Source organism: Leptodactylus fuscus, chromosome 5, assembly GCF_031893055.1.
Source record: "Leptodactylus fuscus isolate aLepFus1 chromosome 5, aLepFus1.hap2, whole genome shotgun sequence".
Lineage (NCBI taxonomy): Eukaryota > Metazoa > Chordata > Amphibia > Anura > Leptodactylidae > Leptodactylus > Leptodactylus fuscus.
In genome coordinates this window covers 72306385-72333406 of record NC_134269.1, presented here as the reverse complement: position 1 = coordinate 72333406, position 27022 = coordinate 72306385, and the positions used below count along the sequence as shown (strand labels likewise).

The 27022-nt window shown below is 44.8% G+C and overlaps 1 protein-coding gene across 1 annotated transcript in view; it reads right to left on the bottom strand.

The window, feature by feature from the left end:
- The window catches only part of SLC27A2 (solute carrier family 27 member 2), a 44042-nt gene extending 17243 nt beyond the window's left edge, over window positions 1-26799 (bottom strand). Inside the window, exon 1 of the mRNA XM_075273391.1 lies at window positions 26281-26799. Coding sequence (XP_075129492.1) covers window positions 26281-26785 — 505 coding nt within the window. The 5' untranslated portion in view covers window positions 26786-26799. The remainder of the gene's footprint in view (window positions 1-26280) is intronic.
- Between the last annotated feature and the right edge of the window lie 223 nt (window positions 26800-27022).

Genomic DNA, 27022 nt, shown 5'->3' with positions numbered 1-27022 from the left:
GGTAGCATAAGAGAAGAACAGACTGGAAAAAAGAGGCTTCAATTCCCCCTGATGACCTGATGGGAACCTTCAAGAACTGATCAAGAAAAGCCTGAAAGCTCTGGAAGAAAGTTGAAAGCTCTGCCTTTCAAGAATCCTTATAACATCACTTGAGATATGAGATAAACTAGAGAGCCGCATCCAAAAAGAAGAGACATTTTGTCTCCTTTAGGTCTAATTCATAGTCATGTGTACAGGCCCATAGAAATGAATGGGTCAGTGTGCCACCTGGGCAAAACTCAGAGACACACTGACCATTTATACGCTCGACTGCAAGGGGCTTAAGGTGCATTATAGCGGCTATATTACTGCAATAATGCCCCGCATATCCACAGCTTTAAATAAACACATTTTGAGGTCTGACTCTTTTGTCAAAATATGGACACTAAAATGTGCCCGCATTACACTTGTCTCAGAGCAGACTTAGTAATGAGATCTACAGAGTAGATAAACAAAGTAGTGTAACTATTGGGGATGCAGAGTAAGAGTTTACAGAAAGCTCCCAAAAGCCCCTGTGCCACCTAAGACAACACCAGCTTTATAAATGGCACATTGCACTGAGAGGACCTTGTAGCTCCTGGGCTTAGGCAAATACATCACAATACAACTCGGGTTTCAAGTTATTTCAATGACAGTGCATTATTTTATAAGCAGTTTACTTGAAGCAAACACTCGATCATATGTTGTTACGGAGGTTTATCAAATGATGATCTATCCTCAGTTGAAGACTGGCAGGACTGAACACCCGGGTACCCCCAATGATCAGTTTGACGGTCACATTGGAAAATTACTCATTCCGTCAAGTTTGAAGGGCAGATTTAGTGATTCTATCTAATATTTAGACAGCATAAATTTAGATCAAGCAGTCTAAAGATGCAACAAATTTTTAAATAAATTCTTTACTTATATCAAATATACAAAACAAACCACACAACTATAAAAACAGGACAGGTCCAAACTATAGGGACCTGTAAACAAATCAAACAGCAGAGAGCAACAACGGTACAGAGCAAACAGAATACAGTAACTGAGCCGAGTCTCTATGACAGTAGCAGCGCCAAGATGCAACGAATTTAAGCCCAACTTGAACTGACTTGATAAATTTATTGTATCTTTAGACACTTATGACCAGTTTGATACCACCTAGCGGTTGATCTGCATCAAAATTTACCCTAAAATTAAGCCCACCAACTTTTCAACAAAAAAACATCTAAAAAAAAAAATGAATGCATTTTTGTGCATTCGGTATCGGTAAATCCCCCCTTAGTGTAGGGGCCTCTTGACTGTTTTACAAGCAAGAAATACGGTGGGAGCTATAAAAAGAAAAAGCAGGTAGAGTTACAAAATGACACAATCTGCCCCAGTGTCATGCCATCCCCCCCTTCATCTGCCCCAGTATCATGCCATCCCCCCCTTCATCTGCCCCAGTATCATGCCATTCTCCCCCCTTCATCTGCCTCAGTGTCATGCCATTCTCCCCCCCTTCATTTGCCCCAGTGTCATGCCATTCTCCCCCATTTCTGTCTGTTGCATGGGCTCATAGTTAGTTCCTGCAGTAATGTGACAATGTCAGAGACATCAAATGTGTACTAGAAAATTTACAGTCTATTTTCACATTGCGTAAAAATCACTATAAAAAATGCAATGAAACAAATAGACAAATAAAACACCAGCAGAAATCAAAAAGCTTCAATGGCAACTTTTTTTGCCCTTTCATTCTTTTTTTACTGTTTCGGTGACCGCTGTCACTAATCTTTTATGTGACCTTTTCTGTCATTAAACACTGAATAACCTCTTTTGCCTCATGTAACCTGGTGGTATTTATGACATATCCAAGAGATATATTAAAATTAGTCTTGGCATCTGTATTGGTCATTTGTGGTAACTTCAAAAGGTTCCTTGAGGGACTGCTGGATTTGTCACTGGTCTGTTTATTGCAAGGTTTATTGATAAGGTTTATGGTGGTAGCTGTGATTAGGACATCTACCCAAAATGAAAGACTCTGGCCACCACCATCATGCCATCAGTGCAGTGGCGGATCCAGGGTTTGCAGGGCCCTGGGCAATTGACTTTGGCGGGGCCCTACGCGCAGCGCGCCGCAGCAAATTAGGCCCCACCCACTTTTATGTTGACTCCGCCCATTCTCATTCATTTTTCATGTGATTCCATACAGTATAATCCTTCTACAGTCACCCGTAAATTATATGTCCCCCCTCCATCTCTCCCCATTTTCATATACACCCTTCATCTACCCCTAGTTTCATGTCCCCCCCTCTATCTCTGTCCCCAGTTTCATGCCATTCTCCCCCTTTATCTGCCCAGTTTCATGTCCCCCCGTCTCTGCCCCAGTGTCATGCCGTTCTCCCCCCTTCATCTGCCCCAATGTCATGCCATTCTCCCCCCCTTCATCTGCCCCAGTGTCATGCCATTCTCCCCCCCTTCATCTGCCCCAGTGTCATGCCATTCTCCCCCCTTTATCTGCCCCAGTGTCATGCCATCCCCCCTTCATCTGCCCCAGTATCATGCCATCCCCCCCTTCATCTGCCCCAGTATCATGCCATTCTCCCCCCTTCATCTGCCTCAGTGTCATGCCATTCTCCCCCCCCACTTCATTTGCCCCAGTGTCATACCGTTCTCCCCCCCTTCATTTGCCCCAGTGTCATGCCATTCTCCCCCCCTTCATTTGCCCCAGTGTCATGCCGTTCTCTCCCCCTTCATTTGCCCCAGTGTCATGCCGTTCTCGCCCCTTCATCTGCCCCAGTGTCATGCTGTTCTCCCCCCTCCATCCACCCCAGTGTCATGCTATTCTCCCTCCTTCATCTGCCCCAGTGTCATGCTGTTCTCCCCCCTCTATCTGCCCCAGTGTGATGCTATTCTCCCCCATCTGCCCTAGTGTCATGCTGTTCTCCCCCCCTCCATCTGCCCCAGTGTCATGCTGTTCTCCCCCCTCCATCTGCCCCAGTGTCATGCTGTTCTCCCCCCTTCATCTGCCCCAGTGTCATGCTGTTCTCTCCCCTTCATCTGCCCCAGTGTCATACTGTTCTCTCCCCCTCCATCTGCCCCAGCGTCATACTGTTCTCACACACACTCACCTTTCCTCGTTCCCCCGCAGCTCTCTCCCTCATACACATATTGTAGGCGCGATGTGACGTCATCACATCGCGACTACAAATGCCGGAGCTCAGTGTTACAGCTCCTGCTTTAAACGCCTATGTATTCAGCTCATCGGCGTCCGTAGGACGCCGATGAGTTGAAATCGGGACATGCTGACCCAGGACCGGCTCCAGGTTTTTATGGGCCCTTGGGTGACAGAGCCTCAGTGGGCCCCCTTGTAAAGGAGGCGGGGGGAGTCGAGACACTGTGCGTTGCAGATGAAGCGAGTGACGTCATGCAGGAGTGTGGCATCACTAACGCCATACCTCCCAATTTTTAAAGAGTAGAAAGAGGGGTAAAATGTGCAGCGCGCTCTGCGCGCCGGGGCAAATTTGGCTCCACCCACTTTTATGTTGATTCCACCCTGTAAGGATTGGAGTCAGGGTCAGGCAGTGCAAAGTGACACAGCTGGAAAAGCAACACTGTGCAACTAATGACAAAAGGGGTCGTAGGCCCTGCAGCTATAACTATGCTGTAGTATCTGAGATGAGGCAGACCCATGCACTTCCTAATTGAAGTGCGCCTACCACGACTCCTTACGCTTCTATCCCGGCAGCTAGGATAAGGGGAGAGGAGGCCCTGAAAGTCCTAGGGACTGGAGTCACAGGGGTCACACCTAAACAAAAAGCACAGTGTAACTGCAATGCAAAACAAAAGACTAAACAGCATGGAACCAGGGAGGACCTCAAGTCCCAGCAAGACACAGAAGAGAAGGCGAGGTAAGACGAGCAAGAGGTCAAGCCAGGAGATATAATAAAGGTACCGAATCAAAAGACAAGAGATAGTCAAAAATACAAGCCGGGTATAAAAACCAAGAAACATATGGAATACAAACAGACAGGGAATAAGACTGAGCAGGGGGACCAGGAAACCCAAAGTGAATGGCTGGCAAGGATCCATGCCTGGGTGGGGTTTAAATAGCAGCAGAGAACACACCTGATGGCTAACGCCATGGAGACTGAAGGCAAGGAAAAGATTAACCCTTAATGACCTAAGCACACCCAATAGAACTCCTAACACATCTCCAAGGGAGACGCCGCGCAGCAAGGAGACCGCGGCGACTCCGTATCCTGACACACCCATTCTCATTCATTTATCATGTGCTCCCACACAGTATAATCCTCCTACAGTCACCCGTAAATTATATGCCCCCCCTCCATCTCTCCCCCAGTTTCATATACACCCTTCCTCTGCCCCCAGTTTCATGTCCCCCCCTCCATCTCTGTCCCTAGTTTCATCACGTTCTCCCCTTCATCTGCCCACAGTTTAATGTCCCCCCTCCCCTTCATTTGCCCCCCAGTTTCATTGGGCCCCCTCCATCTCTGTCCCCAGTGTCATGCCGTTCTCTCCCCACCCCCTTCATCTTCTCCAGTGTCATGCCGTTCCCCCCCTCCCCTTCATTTGCCCCCAGTTTCATGGGCACCCTTCATTATGTTCCACCTTAATATTTAATACAAAACAAACACTTACACTCACCTTCTATCACTCACCTTCCATTGTTCCCCCGACGCTCCTCTCTCTCACTCCAGTCACATACGCGATGCAGGAGCTGTGACCTCAGCTCCTGCTTAGCTGCGGCCCAGCTTGCGTGTGTAAGCGTGATGTGATGACGTCATCGCGCCTACACACGCAAGCCGGGCCGGAGCTTTAAAGCAGGAGCTGAGCTCACAGCTCCTGCTTTAATCGTGATTCAGCTCATCGGCGGACGGACGCCGATGAGCTGAAATCGTGACAGGCAAGTGCCGGGGGGCCCCCAGGGGCTCTGTGGGCCCCGGCACTTGCCCGACTATGCCGAGCTGACCGGGACCATTTTGTTAGGGCCGGGGCAGTTGCCCGGCTCGCCTGGCCCTGGATCCGCCCCTGCATCAGTGGAAAGGGGTTGGACATTAAAGACATAAAACCTTCTTAACCCGGGTCCCCACGTAGTGTACATGTTGTGATATGTCCGTGGTGTTTTACAGTACCTGCAAAGTGAATGGGATTCTGGCTATTCCCGTCCACACATTGCAGAAAAAAACCTGAAGTGGAAATGCTGCAATTTCAAAAATGCTTGCGTTTTAGTAAATTGTAGCATGTAGCGTATACCTACAGAAGCGCTAGTGGTTTCCCTACAGGTAAAATAAAGTCAGAAAGTCTGCAGCGTTTTCCTGTTTCCTTTTCTGCAAAAAGTGCTGCGGGAAAAACTGTGATGTGTTTCTGCCATGGTTTTTCCCACAGTGCTTTTTGCCTGTGGCTTAGACTTAATATATGAGAAAACTTTGCTAATTTCTGGGAGACTCTTGAAAGTTGAAGGTTTGTTCTGTTTTCTCTCTACCTGCCCCCTGGCATAGATCTTAAGCCTAACTGTGTAAGTTTTAGACGTTTGATTTCTTTACTTTTATTTTAGAAAACATTTGCATATTATTACTGTATGCCATTTGTTACCCTTTTTTTTTTTTCTTTTTATAGTAGAGTTGGAAGGGACCTCAAGGGCCATCGAGTCCAACCCCCTGCGAGTGCAGGTTTTCCTAAATCATCCCAGCTATATGTTTATCCAGATTCCGCTTGAAGATTTCCATTGATGGAGCGCCCACCACCTCCCGTGGCAGCCTATTCCACTCTCTCACTACCCTGACTGTCAGAAAGTTTTTCCTAATGTCTAATCTGCATCTCTTTCCCTTTAGTTTCATCCCATTGCTTCTTGTACTTCCTTGTGCTAATGAGAATAGGGTAGATCCCTCTGCACTGTGACTACCTTTCAGATATTTGTAGACTGCTATTAAATCTCCCCTCAGCCTTCTCTTCTGCAAACTAAACAATCCCAGTTCTTTTAGCCGCTCCTCATAGGACATGGTTTGCAGACCTTCCACCATTTTGGTTGCTCTTCTCTGGACTTGCTCCAATATATCGATGTCTTTCTTGAATTGAGGCGCCCAGAACTGTACACAGTATTCCAGGTGTGGTCTGACCAGGGAAGAGTACAGCGGAATAATGACCTCTCTTGATCTAGATTCAATGCTTGTCTTAATACATCATAGAATTTGATTAGCCTTTTTTACAGCAGCACCGCACTGTTGGCTCATGTTGAATTTGTGATCTACTATTATGCCCAAGTCCTTTTCCCCTATGCTATCACTTAGTTCTATTCCTCCCATACTATATACTGTATGTTTTTTATATTTCTGTTACCCAGATGTAGTGCAGGAAACAGGGAGACAGACACTGGGTTGCACACAAGTTCAGACTTTATTCACTTGCAGTGCATTAACTGCCTATGCAAAGGCACAAATAAACAAAACAAAACCTTCTCGGCTGAGAACTAAACTAAACACAAGCAAACTTTTCCCTGTATATACAGAAGCCTGGCTACCAAACTCCCACCTTGGCAACAACCACTGGTGGCACAGTACCTGCTTTGTATGTTCAGTCTTAACAGGTCAGCTCTGTCAGTATGGTGCCACACTCTTAGTCATCACACACAGACTATTATCAGGCCTTGATTAGTCAGCTGACCTCCCTGGTGTGGGTCTTTACCAAACACCCTTTAGGTGCCAGGCTGGAATGTACCTGTCTTCCCAGACCACATCCTTCACTCTCTCACAGTAGTTATTTTTTCCACCTCTTCCCCAGCCTCCATGTAAAAAAACTGTTATCTTGGACAATCCCTTTAATACAACTAAGTAAATGAGTGGAATTTCACCCATAAACTTTCTCACATTCCTCCTTATGGTTTATTTGAGAGCATAAGTCTCTGTTAAGAACTGAAGTGACAATGTTAATGTGAACAGAGTGTTGACCAACAAGACAAATCAAGTTTCAAAAGGATCCCAATGATGCTTGAGGTACACTTTTTGTCACTATGCAAACCTTTCTAAAAGTCACATTTTAGAAGGGGTCACCTGAGAATAAAGGGTTAAAAGGATTGCAGGCTACACATGGGTGCTGGGCTGTTTACTTCTCCTAGGGCTACCACCTTGGACACTTACAAAACACAACTACAGAGTGCAGGCTGTTCTTTCCACAAAGGTTTTATTGCAGCAATACCTTGTTGTCTAAGTTTGTTCTCTGGTCAGTCATTCATAAACTGACCTGATGAAGAGCTCTCTTGTATTTCTAATACTTCCAAATATAATATTTTTGGATTTTTTTCTCCCACACATAGGTTTTTAAAGGGTACCTGAGTTTTCATGAAAAGTTGAAATATCTGCAGGGTTTTGCTGGACAATGTGTTCTATGACTGTATACGTACGCCTTCATACATAGTGTCATATCAGTTTTTTCTGATAATAATCAAATTATGGCTGAAACACATTTTACATTTGTCCCTCAGGCTGTGAACATGTACAATAAGGAGCAGTCTGCTCCTTCCCCTATCCATTACTGATAATGTTCTGCCATTCTGCCAGGAGTAACTATACAACTGCAAACAAATAGATAAGAAAAGCCTAAGTCACCACAATATAGGAGATACAGGAACTCTTGAAAGTAAATATAAGGCAGTTACATGAAAAATACTTGCAACCAAGCAAATAAAACACAAGAAAAAAAAATCACAACAACCTATGAGCCCAGTTAGTAGAGCTGCTTGCTGTCTTTGAATAATATCTCATCTAAGAATCAACCTCTCCCTCTCCATTCACTGTGTGAAGACAGAGAAGAACTGCCCTCTACACTCACTGTCTTTCCGTCTTGTCCTATCTGGCATCTATGGACGGACTTCCTTGCCATATTACTGCCATAGTGATGTCAATGATGATGATTAGAGATGAGCGAACAGTGTTCTATCGAACACATGTTCGATCGGATATCAGGGTGTTCGCCATGTTCGAATCGAATCGAACACCACGTGGTAAAGTGCGCCAAAATTCGATTCCCCTCCCACCTTCCCTGGCGCCTTTTTTGCACCAATAACAGCGCAGGGGAGGTGGGACAGGAACTACGACACTGGGGGCATTGAAAAAAATTGGAAAAAGTCATTGGCTGCCGAAATCAGGTGACCTCCATTTTAGACGAATAGTGGATTTCAAATCCGGGTCATATGAGAATGTGAACTTTGTGACTATGAGACAGGGATAGCTGTACAGGCAGGGATAGCTAGGGATAACCTTTATTTAGGGGGGAATGTTATTAAAAATAACTTTTTGGGGCTCTATCGGGTGTGTAATTATGATTTTTGTGAGATAAACTTTTTCCCATAGGGATGCATTGGCCAGCGCTGATTGGCCGAATTCCGTACTCTGGCCAATCAGCGCTGGCCAATGCACTCTATTAGCTTGATGAAGCAGAGTGTGCACAAGGGTTCAAGCGCACCCTCGGCTCTGATGTAGCAGAGCCGAGGCTGCACAAGGGTTCAAGCGCACCCTCGGCTCTGATGTAGGAGAGCCGAGGGTGCACTTGAACCCTTGTGCACCCTCAGCTCTGCTACATCAGAGCCGAGGGTGCGCTTGAACCCTTGTGCACACTCTGCTTCATCAAGCTAATAGAATGCATTGGCCAGCGCTGATTGGCCAATGTATTCTATTAGCCTGATGAAGTAGAGCTGAATGTGTGTGCTAAGCACACACATTCAGCTCTACTTCATCGGGCTAATAGAATGCATTGGCCAGCGCTGATTGGCCAGAGTACGGAACTCGACCAATCAGCGCTGGCTCTGCTGGAGGAGGCGGAGTCTAAGATCGCTCCACACCAGTCTCCATTCAGGTCCGACCTTAGACTCCGCCTCCTCCGGCAGAGCCAGCGCTGATTGGCCGAAGGCTGGCCAATGCATTCCTATGCGAATGCAGAGACTTAGCAGTGCTGAGTCAGTTTTGCTCAACTACACATCTGATGCACACTCGGCACTGCTACATCAGATGTAGCAATCTGATGTAGCAGAGCCGAGGGTGCACTAGAACCCCTGTGCAAACTCAGTTCACGCTAATAGAATGCATTGGCCAGCGCTGATTGGCCAATGCATTCTATTAGCCCGATGAAGTAGAGCTGAATGTGTGTGCTAAGCACACACATTCAGCACTGCTTCATCACGCCAATACAATGCATTAGCCAGTGCTGATTGGCCAGAGTACGGAATTCGGCCAATCAGCGCTGGCTCTGCTGGAGGAGGTGGAGTCTAAGGTCGGACCTGAATGGAGACTGGTGTGGAGCGATCTTAGACTCCGCCTCCTCCAGCAGAGCCAGCGCTGATTGGTCGAGTTCCGTACTCTGGCCAATCAGCGCTGGCCAATGCATTCTATTAGCCCGATGAAGTAGAGCTGAATGTGTGTGCTTAGCACACACATTCAGCTCTACTTCATCAGGCTAATAGAATACATTGGCCAATCAGCGCTGGCCAATGCATTCTATTAGCTTGATGAAGCAGAGTGTGCACAAGGGTTCAAGCGCACCCTCGGCTCTGATGTAGCAGAGCTGAGGGTGCACAAGGGTTCAAGTGCACCCTCGGCTCTCCTACATCAGAGCCGAGGGTGCGCTTGAACCCTTGTGCAGCCTCGGCTCTGCTACATCAGAGCCGAGGGTGCGCTTGAACCCTTGTGCACACTCTGCTTCATCAAGCTAATAGAATGCATTGGCCAGCACTGATTGGCCAGAGTACGGAATTCGGCCAATCAGCGCTGGCCAATGCATTCTATTAGCCCGATGAAGTAGAGCTGAATGTGTGTGCTAAGCACACACATTCAGCACTGCTTCATCACGCCAATACAATGCATTAGCCAGTGCTGATTGGCCAGAGTACGGAATTCGGCCAATCAGCGCTGGCCAATGCATTCTATTAGCCCGATGAAGTAGAGCTGAATGTGTGTGCTAAGCACACACATTCAGCACTGCTTCATCACGCCAATACAATGCATTAGCCAGTGCTGATTGGCCAGAGTACGGAATTCGGCCAATCAGCGCTGGCTCTGCTGGAGGAGGCGGAGTCTAAGATCGCTCCACACCAGTCTCCATTCAGGTCCGACCTTAGACTCCGCCTCCTCCAGCAGAGCCAGCGCTGATTGGCCGAATTCCGTACTCTGGCCAATCAGCACTGGCTAATGCATTGTATTGGCGTGATGAAGCAGTGCTGAATGTGTGTGCTTAGCACACACATTCAGCTCTACTTCATCGGGCTAATAGAATGCATTGGCCAATCAGCGCTGGCCAATGCATTCTATTAGCGTGAACTGAGTTTGCACAGGGGTTCTAGTGCACCCTCGGCTCTGCTACATCAGATTGCTACATCTGATGTAGCAGTGCCGAGTGTGCATCAGATGTGTAGTTGAGCAAAACTGGCTCAGCACTGCTAAGTCTGCATTCGCATAGGAATGCATTGGCCAGCCTTTGGCCAATCAGCGCTGGCTCTGCCGGAGGAGGCGGAGTCTAAGGTCGGACCTGAATGGAGACTGGTGTGGAGCGATCTTAGACTCCGCCTCCTCCAGCAGAGCCAGCGCTGATTGGTCGAGTTCCGTACTCTGGCCAATCAGCACTGGCCAATGCATTTCTATGGGGAAAAGTTAGCTTGCGAAAATCGCAAACTGACAGGGATTTCCATGAAATAAAGTGACTTTTATGCCCCCAGACATGCTTCCCCTGCTGTCCCAGTGTCATTCCAGGGTGTTGGTATCATTTCCTGGGGTGTCATAGTGGACTTGGTGACCCTCCAGACACGAATTTGGGTTTCCCCTTTAACGAGTTTATGTTCCCCATAGACTATAATGGGGTTCGAAACCCATTCGAACACTCGAACAGTGAGCGGCTGTTCGAATCGAATTTCGAACCTCGAACATTTTAGTGTTCGCTCATCTCTAATGATGATGTCATCTACGGGTTTGGTAGTGACATTCTTATGTTCATGCTATTCTAAAGTTTGTGCTTTAAAAATGTACTGTATATAAATGATTTAGCAATTAATTTTCCCATGGGGCCACATGAGAAATTGTAACTGTTCTAGAGGGCCATACGCGTCGCGGCAAATTTAGCTCCACCCACTTCTCTGCTGGCTCCACCCATTCTCAATAATTTTTCCATGTGCCCTACAAAGTATAATCCTCCTACAGTCACCCTAACATTATACACCCCCACATTATAACGTTTCCCTCCAAATGTCCCACAGTATTAAGTCCCTCTCCTGGTGCCCCAGTATAAACCAGTATAAACTAGAGGGGACATTAACCTGGGGCAGCTGGAGGGGGACAGTAAACTGGGGGCAACTAAAGGCAGACATGTCCCCCTCCAGCTATCTCCATGGTTCAATATCCTCCTCCATCTGCCCCCTAGTTTAATGTCCCCCCTACATGTGCATTAAGTTTAACTGCCCCCGTACATCTGCCCCTAGTTCCCCCCTCTTGCTCACAAATGCTGTCTCGCACACAGTCCCGTGTGGCTCCGCCCACTAACGAGTCATAGCCTATCCTGGTGATAGGCTGTAATGACATCATCCCAGGTCCTTGAACATCTTCCCCCTAGTTTAATGTCCCCCTCCATGTGCATTCAGTTGAACTGCCCCCCTACATCTGCCCCTAGTTCCCCCCCCCCTCTTGCTCACACATGCTGTCTCTTCTCTCTTTATCATCCAGCAGCCTCCATTGCTGGAAGCTTGCAGAAAGCACACAGTCCCATGTAGCTCTGCCCACTAATGAGTCATAGCCTATCCTGGTGATAGGCTGCGATGACATCATCCCAGGTTCTTGAAAAAGCTTCCACTAGCTATGCGGACCGGATAGAAGCAGTCAGAGGGCCGGATGTGGCCTGCGGGCCGCACATTGCCCAGGTCTGATTTAGATGGAAGAATTGCTCCATACCATCTAACCCTGATTTCTATTTTCTATAAAATATATTTTTTTACAGTGCCAGAAATTCATTGGTGCTGTGCATATGAAAAGGTTACTTGCACAGTGCAAAAAACAAGTACAATAAAGCCCCTTACAGATGGCCATATGAAAGGTCAGTGTGCTAACTGGGTTTTTTCCCGGGCCATTCATTTTCATGGGCCAATCCACATGACCATGAATAGCACGGTCTCCTGTGCAGGCTGACAGTCCGGGCCGCAAAATATGCAACAGGTCCTCTTCCTGTTGAATTTTTTCAGCCCTGCTTGAATGAATGGCGCTAAGCCCACGGCTAATTGCAACCGGCCTGAACATGAACTGAGTTACTTTACCTACCCACAAGACCTTACAATCTACAAGAGAAGGTGGAAAGAGACATTTGAGGATAGAATCTGGTCATATGGCAGGGAATTACTGTAAAAGGTAGGCTTTCCTGAAGAGGAGAGTTTTCCGGTTGCATTTAACGGTTTGGCCATAGATCACAGTCTTAAGTGTTGCGGTAGAGAGTGTTGCTGAGCGACCATGTTGGCTAACTGGTTTTACGATATGTAAGTTATTGGAAAAGCATTAACACTGCATACAAGTCTAGAACGGCATTTTCTGGTTGTGATCGAAGTACTGTAGTATTCTCGTGTATGAAGTGGTTTATCTAGTAATATGTTGAACTTTGCACTGATGTTGTGTTTAGCAGCTGAACAAAAGTCTACACCTAGCTGAAGGTCTCCCATTACACAACAGTAAAACTAGGTGAAAAGGCCATAGGGATTCACGTGTGACAGTGGGAAGAGTCAGACGTGGAAATGGCTGAAAATATACGCAGGAATTATTTATTTATTTCTGATCCTAAGACAATATTTCCTAACAAGTTGTTCAAGGGCTACAGGCAATTCTTGGCCCCATGAATATAGATCCATATCTACGGGTTATACACTATGGATTCCATACGATTAATGACGCCTTAAACTACATTATATCACTTAATGACTAGAGTAATTTTCGAGGACCACTGATTGAGATGGTAATATACTATCTACTACATTAAAAGGACCTTTCATGTCCTCTGACATTATATGCCGATAGACAACTGTGCAAGTGCGCTGAATTCATGAGCTGCAGGGCCTGTTCTTCTAAGGGCCAGTTTACACGGAGTTAACGCGCTCGCATTTTGGCACGTATACACGTGTCAGAATGTGAGCGCTCAAAACAGATCCCATTCATTTCAATGGGTCATAACGGGCGTATAACGCGCGTAATTTTGCGCGCGCAAAATTAAGCATGTTATACGCCTGTAACGACCCATTGAAATGAATGGGATTCTGCTTTGAGCGCTCACATTCTGACACGTGTATACGTGCCAGAATACGCGCCCATTAACTCCGTGTGAACTGGTCCTAACAGTGGAAGGATATTGGTGCTGAAACTAACAGCACCAATATCTCTGGCACTAGGACGCATACCAGCAAAGTTGATAGCGTGCTGGATTCAACTTTCTAGCGGTATATAACACTATCAATGTCAGATCATATAAAAAGTCTTCTTTAAGTAACATAAACGTATTACACAACGTGTTCTACATTCATACTCATAATACTCAAAATTCTGTTTGCAGAATGGGAAGGGGCCTTAGGGTGCATTCACACGGCGTAACGTGCCGTGTGACCTGGCACGTATGAGCCGTGTGAGATTTTGAGCGACGTATACGCTCCCATTGATTTCAATGGGAGCCTAGATTGTATACGCCGCGTTATTTTGCGGCCGTGATAACGAGGTGTATACGATCCAGGCTCCCATTGAAATCAATGGGAGCGTATACGGCGCTCAAAATCTCACAAGGCGTGCCAGGTCACGTGGCACGTTACTCCGTGTGAATGCACCCTTATAGTGGCTGTAGCTACCTTTCACTGCAGTGGATTGGCTGGTTTCACTATGGGTTTAACTTCTGTGGCTAGAGTATCTTTCAACCTTTAGGTTAGGACCCCACGTGGCGTAAACGCTGCAGTTTGGTCGCAACGGAAATGCCACATCAGAAACCGCAGTGTTTTTCAATCCATCCACACATTGCAGAAAAATACACACAGTTGAAATTCTGCAATTTCTAAAGTTTAGCATCTTTGGAAATCGCAGCATGTCAATTCCACCTACGTAGATGCTGGAAGTTTCCCTATAGGTAGAATTGAAACAGAAAGTCTGTGGAGGACAACTTTTTTTCCTACAACCAGCTACATGAAGCCTTAGCCCTGCATTATAAAGGTTGTAAACCACTGCGGAATCCAATACAACAATTGACATGCTGCGGGATCCAAACCACCAGCACAGAAACACATCCAGACTCAGATACACAACTCATTACTGCCACAGTACAGTCGTCAGAGAACTAGGACCTACAGGAGATCATCACACGACCAGGGCAATGTTACAGCTTCTGGAAAGAAACAGTGATTTCCATTCACATTTATGAGCTGGAGAGTGTATTGTGTGTTTCTACACATCCTCAGGCTGTGATAGGAGTAGAAGGTCACTGTGTAGGTCACTGTGTAATTGGTTCCAAAAAGCACTTGACATAATATATGAATGGGAATGTATGTATGTACGCTATGGACACACAATGACACAGGTATGTATATGTGTTTGCTATGGACACACAATTATACAGGTATATACATGTGGACGCTATGGGCACACATTGTTGAGCTGTAAACTGTAGTGTTTGGCTAAACAAGATGTATGAGGAGACAAAGAACGTCTTGACTAATAACAGAGGTGAAAGACGTTAGCCAGGCTTGTTGTAGGAGTGGCATGGCGGCAGTTAATAGATGGCATAAAGAAAAGGTAGACAGTACAACAGCTAGGAACATTTTTTATTGCTTTGTCTGACTGCTCAATCACACTGGAAAGGTTTCCAATGATCAGTGCCAATGCAAATTTTATAGTGGCATGTAGCGATTTGTAGTGGCATCTCACCCTGACAGTGCCCATAGCTTTATCATTGCCACACAACCAACTGGAAAATCCTGACACATTGCAACCAAGCCAATAGTGATGAAACATGGGAGTCACCCTGCTGCATACAGTAGAGGAGCCACATGGTGCAACTCCCTCAACAATAGGTGGCAGCATGTTGGTGTGCACACCTTAAACTAGTAATTTTCCCTGATTTATCCTACGAAAAGAATACAGGTTCTATACATTAAGACATTGGTATAATAAATTATACAAAGTATGGTATGTATTTTGTATATGGGCCAATGTTTAGGCAGGTGGTATGGTATGTCTCTCTAGACATCAGCCAGAGCGCCGTCACAAAGCCTCTGCTTGCTTTCTTCCTTACCATAGTGCATTGGGGTCCATATCTGTGGAGCTAGACCACATTGGTAAGCCTTTACTACCTAAGGCTAAGGTCCCACGGGCCGTAAACGCAGTGATAAAGCGCTGCGGCAAGAACCGCTGTGTGATCACATTGCGGTTCTTTCCGCAGCGCTTTGAAGAAAAAGTTCGCCGAGTTTTCCTCCGTGGACCTTCTCTTCCCATTATATCTACGGGAAAGCCGCCGGCGTTTCCGTAGATATAATTGACATGCTGCGATTTTCAAAACCGCAATGGTTTTGAAAATCGTAGCGTGTCCGCACTGCTTTTTTTTCCGCAAAGTGGGCATGGGATTCACATGAATCCCATCCCCTTTGCTTGCACTGTAAAACGCAGCGATTTTATCCTCAGCGTCTCCGCTGCGGGCAAAAGCGGCGTTTACGTCCCGTGGGGCCCCAGCCTAATGGACATAAATGAGCCTATGGACCACTTTTAGTAATTACTATCCATTGTATAATGGGAACACCACACAAAATTTGGCCCTTGTCCCAGTCCCTAAATTCCTTATGTGTCCTTAGTTTGCCGTCTTGCATCAACTGACTGTTCACTTGCTGAAAAATACACTGTACGTCTTCTCAGGTGTCATTGTCATGATGATAGCCAATGTTATCCATTTGACCAGTCTTAATGTTATGGCTGAGTGGGGTGTATCATCTACAATACACTACTAAATATATAAGTGAGAATAGCTGGTTTTCTAAGGATGTGCAATAAATTGTTTTATATGACGGGAAACATAATCGCTTGGTTGTTAGTGTGAGCAAAGGTTATATTTTCTAACATGCTGACCTTAGATAAAGAGAGATTGCTTATTGCACATATGACCTGCATTAGGAATGATAGTCTGGGATGTTTTTCTCTTCATACATATCAATACTGTTTGTAATGTGCCCACTCTACTGCACATGGCTCTCATTTTATGCACATGATATTGTTAGTATTGTGCTATTTTGTTGAAGATTAATACAGTAATGAAAGTTTTGTGCTAAAATTGCATAAAAACTAATGCTGAATATTTGCCGAATAAATTTTTTTTGATGAATAAATGCACAGATGACTTAAATAGATGTGTACAAGTACATATGATTAGAGATGAGCGAGTACTGTTCGGATCAGCTGATCCGAACAGCATGCTCCATAGAAATGAATGGATGCACCTGGTACTTCCGCTTGGACGTAGCCGGCGCGCTTAACCCCCCGCGTGCCGGCTACGTCCATTCATTTCTATGCGAGCGTGCTGTTCAGATCGGCTGATCCGAACAGTACTCGCTCATCTCTACATATGATCACATGCTTCTTTTTGCTGTTTATGTTTAAAAATTGCCAAGATTGCTAAGTCCGGTTCACATCTGCATTCGGTACTAAGTTCGGGGAGTCCACTTGGGGAACCCCTAAATTGCACCATGGAATTAATGGTGCTATATAAATAAATAATAATAATAATAATTAAAAAGCAGTTACCTAAGAAACCACATGGACCCCATAGACTGTAATGGGGTCCATGTGGTTTCCACACAAAACATGCTTTCGTGCGGACACTGAGCGGAAACCCCATTATAGTCTATGGGGTCCGTGTGGTTTCTTAGGTAACCGCTTTTTAATGCATATAGGTTTCCGTTTGGGGGGTCCCCTGAACCGGGCCTAAGATGCAAATCATATGAAAAAAAGAAACTTTGTTACATATTACCTAGCATCTTGAATGAACACACAAAAGGACAATTCAGGGATTTATATGTTCTTGTATTTACGGGACACAGCACATGAACAAAATACTTTTTCCTCTTTTCTTCAATCCACTATAGATTTAGGCTAGGACAAGCTGCATAAAAAAAACCTGAATGTGTGTTTTTATCCTTAACCCTGAGGCCCCACGTTGTGGAAACACAGCTTTTTTTGTTGCAGATTTTGCGGTGTTTTTTCAGCCAAAACGGAGAATGGCTACTAAAGGAATGGAACATATAAAGGAAGTTCTTATACTTCTACCTTCTGCCCAATCCACTTCTGGCTTTGGATCAAAAAACCGCGACAAAAAAAAATAAATTACATTTCTGCAACGTGCAGCCTCAGTCTAAGGCCCCACATAGTGAGCCACAGCCGAAAAATACTGTGAAAAAGACCGCAGTGTTTTTCACAGAAAGTCCACAGAGTTTTAATCTGCAAACTTTCTGTCTCTATTATACCTATACAGAAAACGCCAGGGTTTCTGTAGGAATAATTAAATTGTTGTAATTTACAAAAACACTATGTTTTTTGAAATTGAAGCATTTCCACAGCATATTTTTTCTGCAATGTGTGGATACTATTAGTCATAATACCATCCATTTTGCAGGTACTGTAATACACAGCATTTTTTGCCATGGTGTTTACGCTGCAACCAAAAGGCTGTGTGTTCACAACGGGTCCCAGCCTAGAGGGTTTTTTTGCAGCCAAGCGGAAATTGTTACTTCATAGGGTGGTGGGTGCTCATGGGTAGGTATGTGACACCTTGCAGGGTATCCTAGTGGCTCTGTACTGCCTGAAATACCTGGGAATTAAAATAGGAAGGTCTCCGGACTTGATATATAGATTGAACTACCCACTGCTTTTCGGGAAAATGCAACAATTACTATATTGTTGGCACAATCTCTCTCTCTCTCCTTGTTGGGCAGGAATAATCTCCTTAAGATGATGAGCTTCTTGAAGCTCTTATACCCAACCACACCTTTGCTTTTGAAGAACATACAGCACCTTAATGAGCTGATGTCTAGGTTTTTGTAGCAGGGTAGAAGTCCTCGCATTCACAGTTATAAGCTAATGGCACCAAGGGAGGTGGGAGGTATTAATACACCAAATTTTCAGGTCTATAATCCGGTATGTCTGGCAAGGCACATCAATGACTTAGACTGCTCCCTAGAAACTAAAAAAATGATCGTTCCCTTTACACTTATGCAGCGAGATCTGTTAGAACAGATGAAGGGTCCATTAGGTCTTTTGCAGATACTTCCAGGTAGCTCCTCTACAAGCTAGACTAAAAGCCTCCCAAAACGAGATCTCTGCATGAGGTCTGACTTGTGGTATGGTGACTATTCTGGGTTATTGTATAGAGGGACCTGGTAATTCTTCATTGTCATTTACCATGACATTTAATGGGCCTGCATACCTACTATGGTGTATTGTCTTGCTATGTCTTTACATATAATAAAAAGAGGGACTTTAATATTGAAGATCTACCTTACGGGGCCGAAGTCTCTTTAATGAACGCATGGTGGGGGTTGCAAGGAGTTGGACTCCCACCAATCTGATATTGATGACCTATGCAGGATTTTATGTGCTCTTGAAATAAAGAAAAAAAAAATAACTTTTACGACAACTTACCACAGTTTTGTGATACAGTTTACAAAGTGTGACTTGTACAGGCAAAGCAAATTGAAGCCAAGTGCCTTACCTGTAAACACCACGCAGCAGAGAACTGTATTGCCAAACTGCAGCAATTTGTGGTAACACGTGGTTTTGGAAATGGAAATTTCCTGTTTTTCCAAACCACATAAAAATGTGCAAGTAGTACAAACTCTAAAAAACTGTGAAAAAAAGCACCAAGTAAACTTAGCCGAGTAGAAGTTTTCTGAAGGTTTCCAGGTGACAGTAGCCGACAGAGAACATGGTGTGAATGACACAATGCTAAATGTTATATTTTATGGCCGTAGAGAATCCATGGTGAAGTTCTAAGTGACCACCATCTACATGCCTGGCCAAGTTTAAGTGTATTGTATGCTCCCATCATGCCCACTTTGAGGAAAGTGGCATGTGGAGCACAAAACTTAAGTTAAATCTTTAAAAAAATTCTGATTTGTGAAAAAAAATTCAACTTTTTATTTTCAAATGCATAAGCCATAATAAATCAGCCCCTTTGTTTTTTATCACTTTACACAAAGGACATTTCTTTGGTAAGGTCCAATAGGTTGTTAGTAAGAAACAAACCAGAATCGCAACTGACTGGCTTCTTAATCTTCTCCTAACAAGGCTGACTACTAATGGATCTTTAAGGGATTTGCTCCAAGAACATAACTATACTTAAATTTATGAGCAATTAAAAGGTAAATATTTTTGCAAATAATAGAGTTTTAAAAATGTTTTCTAATAATCGGAGTGATGACAGAATTTTATCTTAATAGGTCTGCCACTTACTTTAGGTTCACATCTGCATTCGGGTTTCTGTTCCTCGGATCCACTTGGGGACCTGAAAAATGGAAACCCAATCTGCTTAAGAAGCAGTTACCTGTGTAAACCCGTGTACCCCATGGACTAGAATAATGGGGTCTGCCAGGTTTTGGCTTTTTTCAAGCAGAATAATGGACGGAATACTCGAACGGGCAATGAGTGCGGGTTTGAAACTAGCCTTAGGAACCATCTATGGTCTACCCACTTGTGAAAAACCCAGCCATGATTTTCTTATTTCTTCCACAGAGACATCATGGCCCGTGCGTGCCCGAGAAAATATCTAGCTGCAATAAGAAATGATAGATCAGTTTCTTAGACCATGTCCCAGACGTAGAAAGTTCCTGCATTTGTGGTCGTATCCATTGGCAGCCGATTGAAACAAAAAACTGTCACCAATAAGATGGTTAGAGAAAATCTTTAAAACTCTTAACATTTTTGCAAATAAAAGTAAATAAAAAATTTTAATATTTAATTATCTACCAACTTAAAGTCAGAGTCAGAACTTGAGTCCAACAGTAGATTCTCTGGTACTTTGGTGGGCCATTCAACCCTGCAGGTTATGTTGAAGAACATATTTTGTCTTTTAGTCCATTATCAATACCAGCCTCAAACTTTCAGGATAAAAAAAAAATGAGAAAAAGAACTGTAATAGTGGTGACAGAAAACCATATCTGCTAGTAAGCACTGATTCCAGGGGGAAGTAGGAGCACCGAGGAATAATCTATTGAGGCTCCAACACCAGCAACTAGTCCTATTATGAGAGAAGAATCTTACCAGATGGCCCTTACCATACATGAAAAATATAAGGGATCATGTGATGAAACTATCATGAGGAATGCAAAAAAAGGGAAATAATTCTGCTGTCTTTTGGATGCAGGCCTAACCTTACCCCTAAAAACAGAATTAGGCAGTTTCACTATTATGGTTGAAACTACACGCTAGCATAAACGTAGCACATTTTAAGAACATGTAGTTAGAGGTAAAACTTTTCTGACTTTCTATATATGTTGGCATGTCCACTTAGGGCCCCTTCACACGGCGTAAGCACTCGGCTCATTCCGAGCCGTACACGCGAGCGCTTCTAAACACTTCCCATTCACTTCAATGGGAGTGCGTGCAAAGCCGGCTTTACGAGCGCTCCCATTGAAGTGAACGGGAAGTGTTTAGAAGCGCTCGCGTGTACGGCTCGGAATGAGTCGAGCGCTTAGGGGCCCTTAGAAAACATGGGGCTTGGCTTAAACGTGACAAAATTTGCCAAATATAAAATTCTGATGGAAAGTAAGCCAACTAATATGTGGCATAAACTTAGACTAGGTAAGTGTAAAGATACAGATTTTTATCTAGCATCAGCCACTGTGAAAAATCTGGCACATTCTCAAATTGCCTAAGTTGACACTTTCGAACTTTTACACAATTTATGGCCAACGGGTGTCACAACCATCACCATACAATGCAGTCTAAGTCCCGGGCCCCATGTGGTGTAAACAAAAGCCGCAGCATTTCACAGTCACTGCATGGTGGATGGGATTCTAGCAAATCTCATCCACATATTGTAGAAAAATACGAGCAGTAGAAATACTGTGATTTCCAAAACCATTGCGTTTTTGGAAATCGCAGCATGTCAATTATATCTACGAAAAACACCAGTGGTTTCCCTATAGGTGTAATTGAAACAGAAAGTCCGCAGAGGAAAACTCTGCAGAGTATCTGTGAAAAGCGCTGCAGGAAAAACTGCAATGTTTTACCGCTGTGGTTTTTCCTACAGTGCTTTATTGCTGCGGCCTAAGCCTAAAGCTATGTTCACACAACGGAGGTGCAAAACTGCTGTGAAAAAAAACAATCCATTGTTTACGGCCATCTTGCACTTGATGCTTGATGGCCGCCGTTTTCACGGACCCCCTATAATTTGAAAAATAGAACATGAAAGATATTTTGACCGTCAAAATAACGGTCATTTGAATATCTCCATTCACTTTCATTGAATTTAATGCTGCTGAGTGACGTCCGGTATATTCACGGTTGTGTCAATATAGTTTAAAGGGGTTGTCCAGGCTAAAAACTTATTTATTAATTATCCCAGGGAGGTGAAAAGAAGGGAACTGGGACTTCAAAGCTGGCGAGAAATTCAACAGTAAGAAAGCAGTCGACTGGTCCGGACCACCGTGGAAGGACACTGGAGCATCAGGGGCAGGTGAGTATATATATATTTTGTTATTATTATTTTCACCTCCCCCGGCCTAAATTAGAAAATATTGTTTAACTTGCACAACCTCTTTGATACTGACCTATCACTTCTCAGCTCAGTTTTTACATCCAGGTTCCTTGCTGAAAGTTAATGTTTGCTTTACACAGTTGAGTCAGACAACACCTTTGTGATGGCAGCTAAGGGGATAAACAGTTAAGTGTCCCAGGTTCCTAGATCCCATAGGACTCCATTTAGTCTGGGGGCCACTATTTTAATTAGCTCCTGTTACCATTATAATCCTGTTGCTGAGTTGTGGATAGTAACCCTTTCCTAACACGGTCACATGCAATGTACAGTAACACACTACACATGCAATGTTTAGGAATAGATTGTTCAGGTCATTGTTTTTTTTATATTTCTAACAGTTGATATACTTTTTGGTGAATGGGCCACATGTCTAAGGTCTCATTCACACAACTGGGTCATACAGATCCTAGAAAGCTATGTGCTTCAGTGTAAGGGTACATTCACACAATGTAATTTGACAATGATTTTGAGGCAGATTCTGTCTCAAAAGCTGTGTCAAATTCCATCCTGCATCTGCCTTTAATTGTATGGGTCATGGGTCTATAGCCCATAACCCTTTTTGCACCAAAAATGTGCCACATTGTTTTTTCTGTGCCCCACTGGTCTCTTTACAAATGCTAGCAGATCAGAACAGAGATGCCAGAGTCCGACAAATTTACTATTCATATGTGGCAAATAGAACAACCCATTCTCATGATTGTGGGGGTCCCGACAGGAAAAAAAGTACACTGGCTAGTCATGATCCTCTATGGATAGGGGCTAACTGGAAATTACTAGTATAACTTTTTAAAGGAACAGTATGGAGCAAAATATCTTCCAACTATCTGTATATGACACTTCCATCCACATACAACCCTTTCCATATTTGACACCACTAACTAACCACTGATTAAAATCATTGTAATTTGCATTCCTGCTTTTCAGGTTGCCATCATCCAGGTGGGTGTCACTTTCTGATTTAGGTATGGGGTGAACTGAATACTAGGTATGCCCCTCAATCATGTATGAAGAGGGTAAAAGCAGGGCCACACCTCTAATGAGACAAGGTGAGGCGGCGGCCTCAGGCAGCACTCTGGAGGGGTGGCGCCACGGCAATTTAATTTTTTTCCTCTAAACTAGGGCAGGAAAATAACCTGAGCACCCTCTGCTGCGCTGGTTTAGACAGCTGCGTTTCAGCGCAGGTGGCGTCATCATGCTTTCTGCACTGAGAGGCAGACATCTTATGCCGGGTGACAGTAGGAGGAGGTAGCGGCAGCAGGAGTAGCGGTGAGGTCGGTTAAGTAACATACTTTTCCCTAGCAAGTAGTGGCCTATTTACCTACCTCCCCGGGCCTGCTCATGCCCACCCTCCACTTCCCCTTCTACTATAGGCCATGGAGGGCGGCAGTGAGTAGGCCCGGGCCCAGGCCGCGATCCCAATACCACTGGAACCCCAGGGGAGGTGAGGGAACATAATAATCACTATAATTTCACCACTAGCACCCCCCCCCCCTTTGCCCACTGCTTGAGGCGGATGATCAAAACATGAACACCCCCCTGGTTTTCAGTCTGGGGGGTTGGGGGGTGTCTTTTGATCATCCGCCTCAGGCAGCAGAGAGGGTAGGTTCACCACTGGGTAAAAAGAGTAATTCTGCAGATTTCTCAGGCACCATGTGCACTTAAGGGATATCCCATAAAAACATGTATCAGTGGTGTCACAGGATATGTGATAAATGTGTGACTACTGCGAAACCAACTACCGAGGCCCTCACCAGTTACTGCTACAGGGCTCCAGGGGCCCTGTTGCTTCTCAGTGCGCAACTTTGAGGAGAAGGTGTTGCAATAGAGTGGCGGTTATATATGTCTCGTTACACTATTCACTGTCTATGTGGGTAATAAAGACAGGTGAGTACAGTGCTCATCTCTTTCCCTTTGCCCCACAGACATTGAATGTAGTGGCTGGGCACACTTGTCTAGTTGTAGTCAGAGCTCCCATAGAAGCGAATGAAGATATCTACAATTGTATGGGTACCTCTCCATTCCCAGTGTCACCAAATGCTTACATTGTCTGCTTTAAAAGTCCTTTTTTGTTAGAAGGGTCTCCCAAAAATAAACTGATCATACAGTGTGTCCCATTGGTGGGAGCCTCAGAGATCAGCTTTTATCTGCAGGGGAACCCAACAGTAAGTGTTCAATTCCCCTGCAACTCCACCACAGGGAAAATAAAGCATTACATGTTAGCCATGGTAGAAGGCTGGCTGATAAAACGCATCGCAAATGTGGGTCACCCCTTTATTAACTCACAAAGCTCTAATAGCAATTTTTAACCTGGTGATCCCTAACTGCAAATATATGACCTGTGTATTAATGCATTAACTTTTCTATAGATAATATATCTGGACATGTCATAAGATAGATTCTAACGCAGGGGTAGGGAACGTACAGCTCTCCAGCTGTTGCAAAACTACAACTCCCAGCATGCATACTAGCTCTGCTGTTCTGGGAACTCCCATGGAAGTGAATGGAGCATGCTGGGAGTTGTAGTTTCACACCAGCTGGAGAGTGAAAGGTTCCCTACCCCTGTTCTAACGTGTCAATTAGAGATGATGCCGTAGGTGCAGAGATCTAGAAACTTGCACATCTCTCACAGTCCCAGTGATCAGCTGAACTACTGGGATGTCACAGTGTAAATGATGATCTGTTTTGTGTGCATTCTTATTGTACTGTGACATCACTATGTGCATTAGGCTGGGTTCACATTTCTTGTATTTCTGTTCCATCTTAGCACCAAATACATTAACATGATGATAGAGATAGCACAGGATCCATCATCTGAGGAACAGTACCTGGCAGAATGCATTGACTTTAATGGGATATATTAAAATTCTGTCATGGTGTCCTTCATTTTACTTCTAAAAAAAAAAAAAAATTGTGCTGCCTGCTGCACTGTTTTTTTTCCTGCACATCTAAGGGAACTGGTGAAAGAAGCTCCTACCAAAGCTTTATGGTGACATCACTGCCTGAATTTTTGGAAAAGACATGTCAAAAGATAGCATTACCAAGGGTGTGAAAGATATGCAAGCTCCTGGATCTCCATAGCTATAGGGTCATCTGTGTCATGTCAGAATACGGTAGTGGTGAACTATCTCAAGAGCTAGAGTTACAGTAAGGGGGCGTTCAAACTACCGTTGGATTCTGTCTGCAGTGTCCATGGCGATTGTCCATTACAAGATTTTAACAACGGACACTAGCTGGTCCATCTAAAATTTCCATTCGTTTCAATGGGATTTTATCTTGTGTCCGTTTATACCCATGTCAGTTTTTTCAAGCGGACAAAAAAATCCTACATGCAGGACTTTTCTGTCCGTTTGAAAAAAACGGACAGCAAGTGTCTGTTATTTTTTTTTACATTGAAGTCTATGGGCAACAGACTTCTAACGGACAGTAACCGATAGCTGTGGAGAGGCAGAAGACGCGCAGGGGCGCTCACGGACGGACACTTTCCAAACTCATTCAAATGAATGGGTTTGAAAACTGACTGCCGGTTTCCGTCTCCTGTGCAGTTTCTCGGGGCAGAAGATGGAAACCTGAATGCGGAGCATGGGCGCAGGTGTAAACCTGCTCTCATACTAATGTGTCCATTTTTTTTTAACTGATCCCTTACGCTGGGTTCACACTAGCGCCTGGACTCTGTTCTGAGCTTTCCGTCTTCTGCATGCAGAAGACGGAAAGCTGTCAGACCGGGATCGGCTATGAGCGCCGGTGAGCGTTTTATGCTCTCCGTAGCGAAACCATTTTTTTAAAACCGGACACAGAGTACTGCATGTCTGACTTTGTGTCCGGTTTAAAAAAAACGGTTTCGTGGCAGAAAGCATAAAATGCTCACCGTCACTTACGGCCGGACACCTTTCAAACCCATTCAAATGAATGAATTGAAAGAGTCCTGCAGGTTTCCGTCTCCTGCCCTGTTTTGTGCAGGAAACAGAAACCTGCAGAACGGAGACCGGGCGCAGATGTGAACGAGCCCTTGAATGGATCAGTTAAAAAAACAGACACATTAACATCAGTTAGCATAAGTTAGTGTCCGTTAATGTCTATTATGATAGGTGTCCGTTTTTTTATTTTTATTTTAAATGGACACCTTCATAACGGAATAACGGTAGTGTGAAATGCGCCTAAGAGCTGTGTTTACACAAAACAGGTAAAAATCCTATTCTAATATTATAACACTATACAATAGTTTAATATTTATCATGGTGTCATAGTATTTGCTGTATATTACGAATAGTCAGTTACATGGGACTTGCGATTATTGCAGAAGTTTCCAACATAATTGCAAATCTCTGTGACCTTTCATCTATAGGGAATAATAACAGTCGCATGTTCATGTAACATAAGGTAAGTAGGCAGCAGACCGTAGAGAAAAGTTATTGCTGGATAAAGACAAGGACAAGTGTGAGGGGCAGTTACTTACAAGTGTGAGGGGCGCTTACTTACCCGGCTCTGCTATGATGATCTTGGCCCCGCTGCATCTGAAGCAGTGCAGGAATGACTGGGACCTGATGTTGTTATTGAGGCAGGACAGAGCACAACCCAGCTTCGCCACCCCCAGCCAGATCCAGATGTAAGCAGGGGAATTGCCCATGTATATGGCCACACAGTCACCAGACTTGACCCCAGCATGTTTGCGCAGTGCCCGGGCTGCCTGGTTGCTGAGCCGGTCTATCTCGGAGTACGTGTACACCTCCTCCTGGTAGATGATGAACGGCTTGTCTGGAAACTTCTCTACCTGCTCCAGGAAGGTGTCCACCACAGTGTGTGCTGGGGTCTTCCGGACCTGCTTCTTGGTGCGGATGCCATAGCGTGCCACAGTGATGAAGTGGGCAATGTCTTGGAAGATGTAAGGGAAGATGAAGCTGATGAGCAGAGGGAGAAGCAGCAGCCCAGGGAGGGCGGTGAAGAACACAGTGATCATAGTTGCAGGCTCCGGAGGACTGAACATGTGCACCTGCTCACAGAACGATAACCATTCTGTGGTGAGCACAGGTGACAGCGCTGTCACTATAGTCCTGCAGGGAGGAGAGGGGTGTAGACTTAGGCACTGGACCCTCCCACTTCATGCACAAGTACAGGTGACAGCTCTGGAGGAGGAGGTGTGTACAGTGCTCTGCCTCCTATAACACATAGCAGGTGCCCAGGTGTGTATAGTGCTCTGCCTCCTATAACACACATAGCAGGT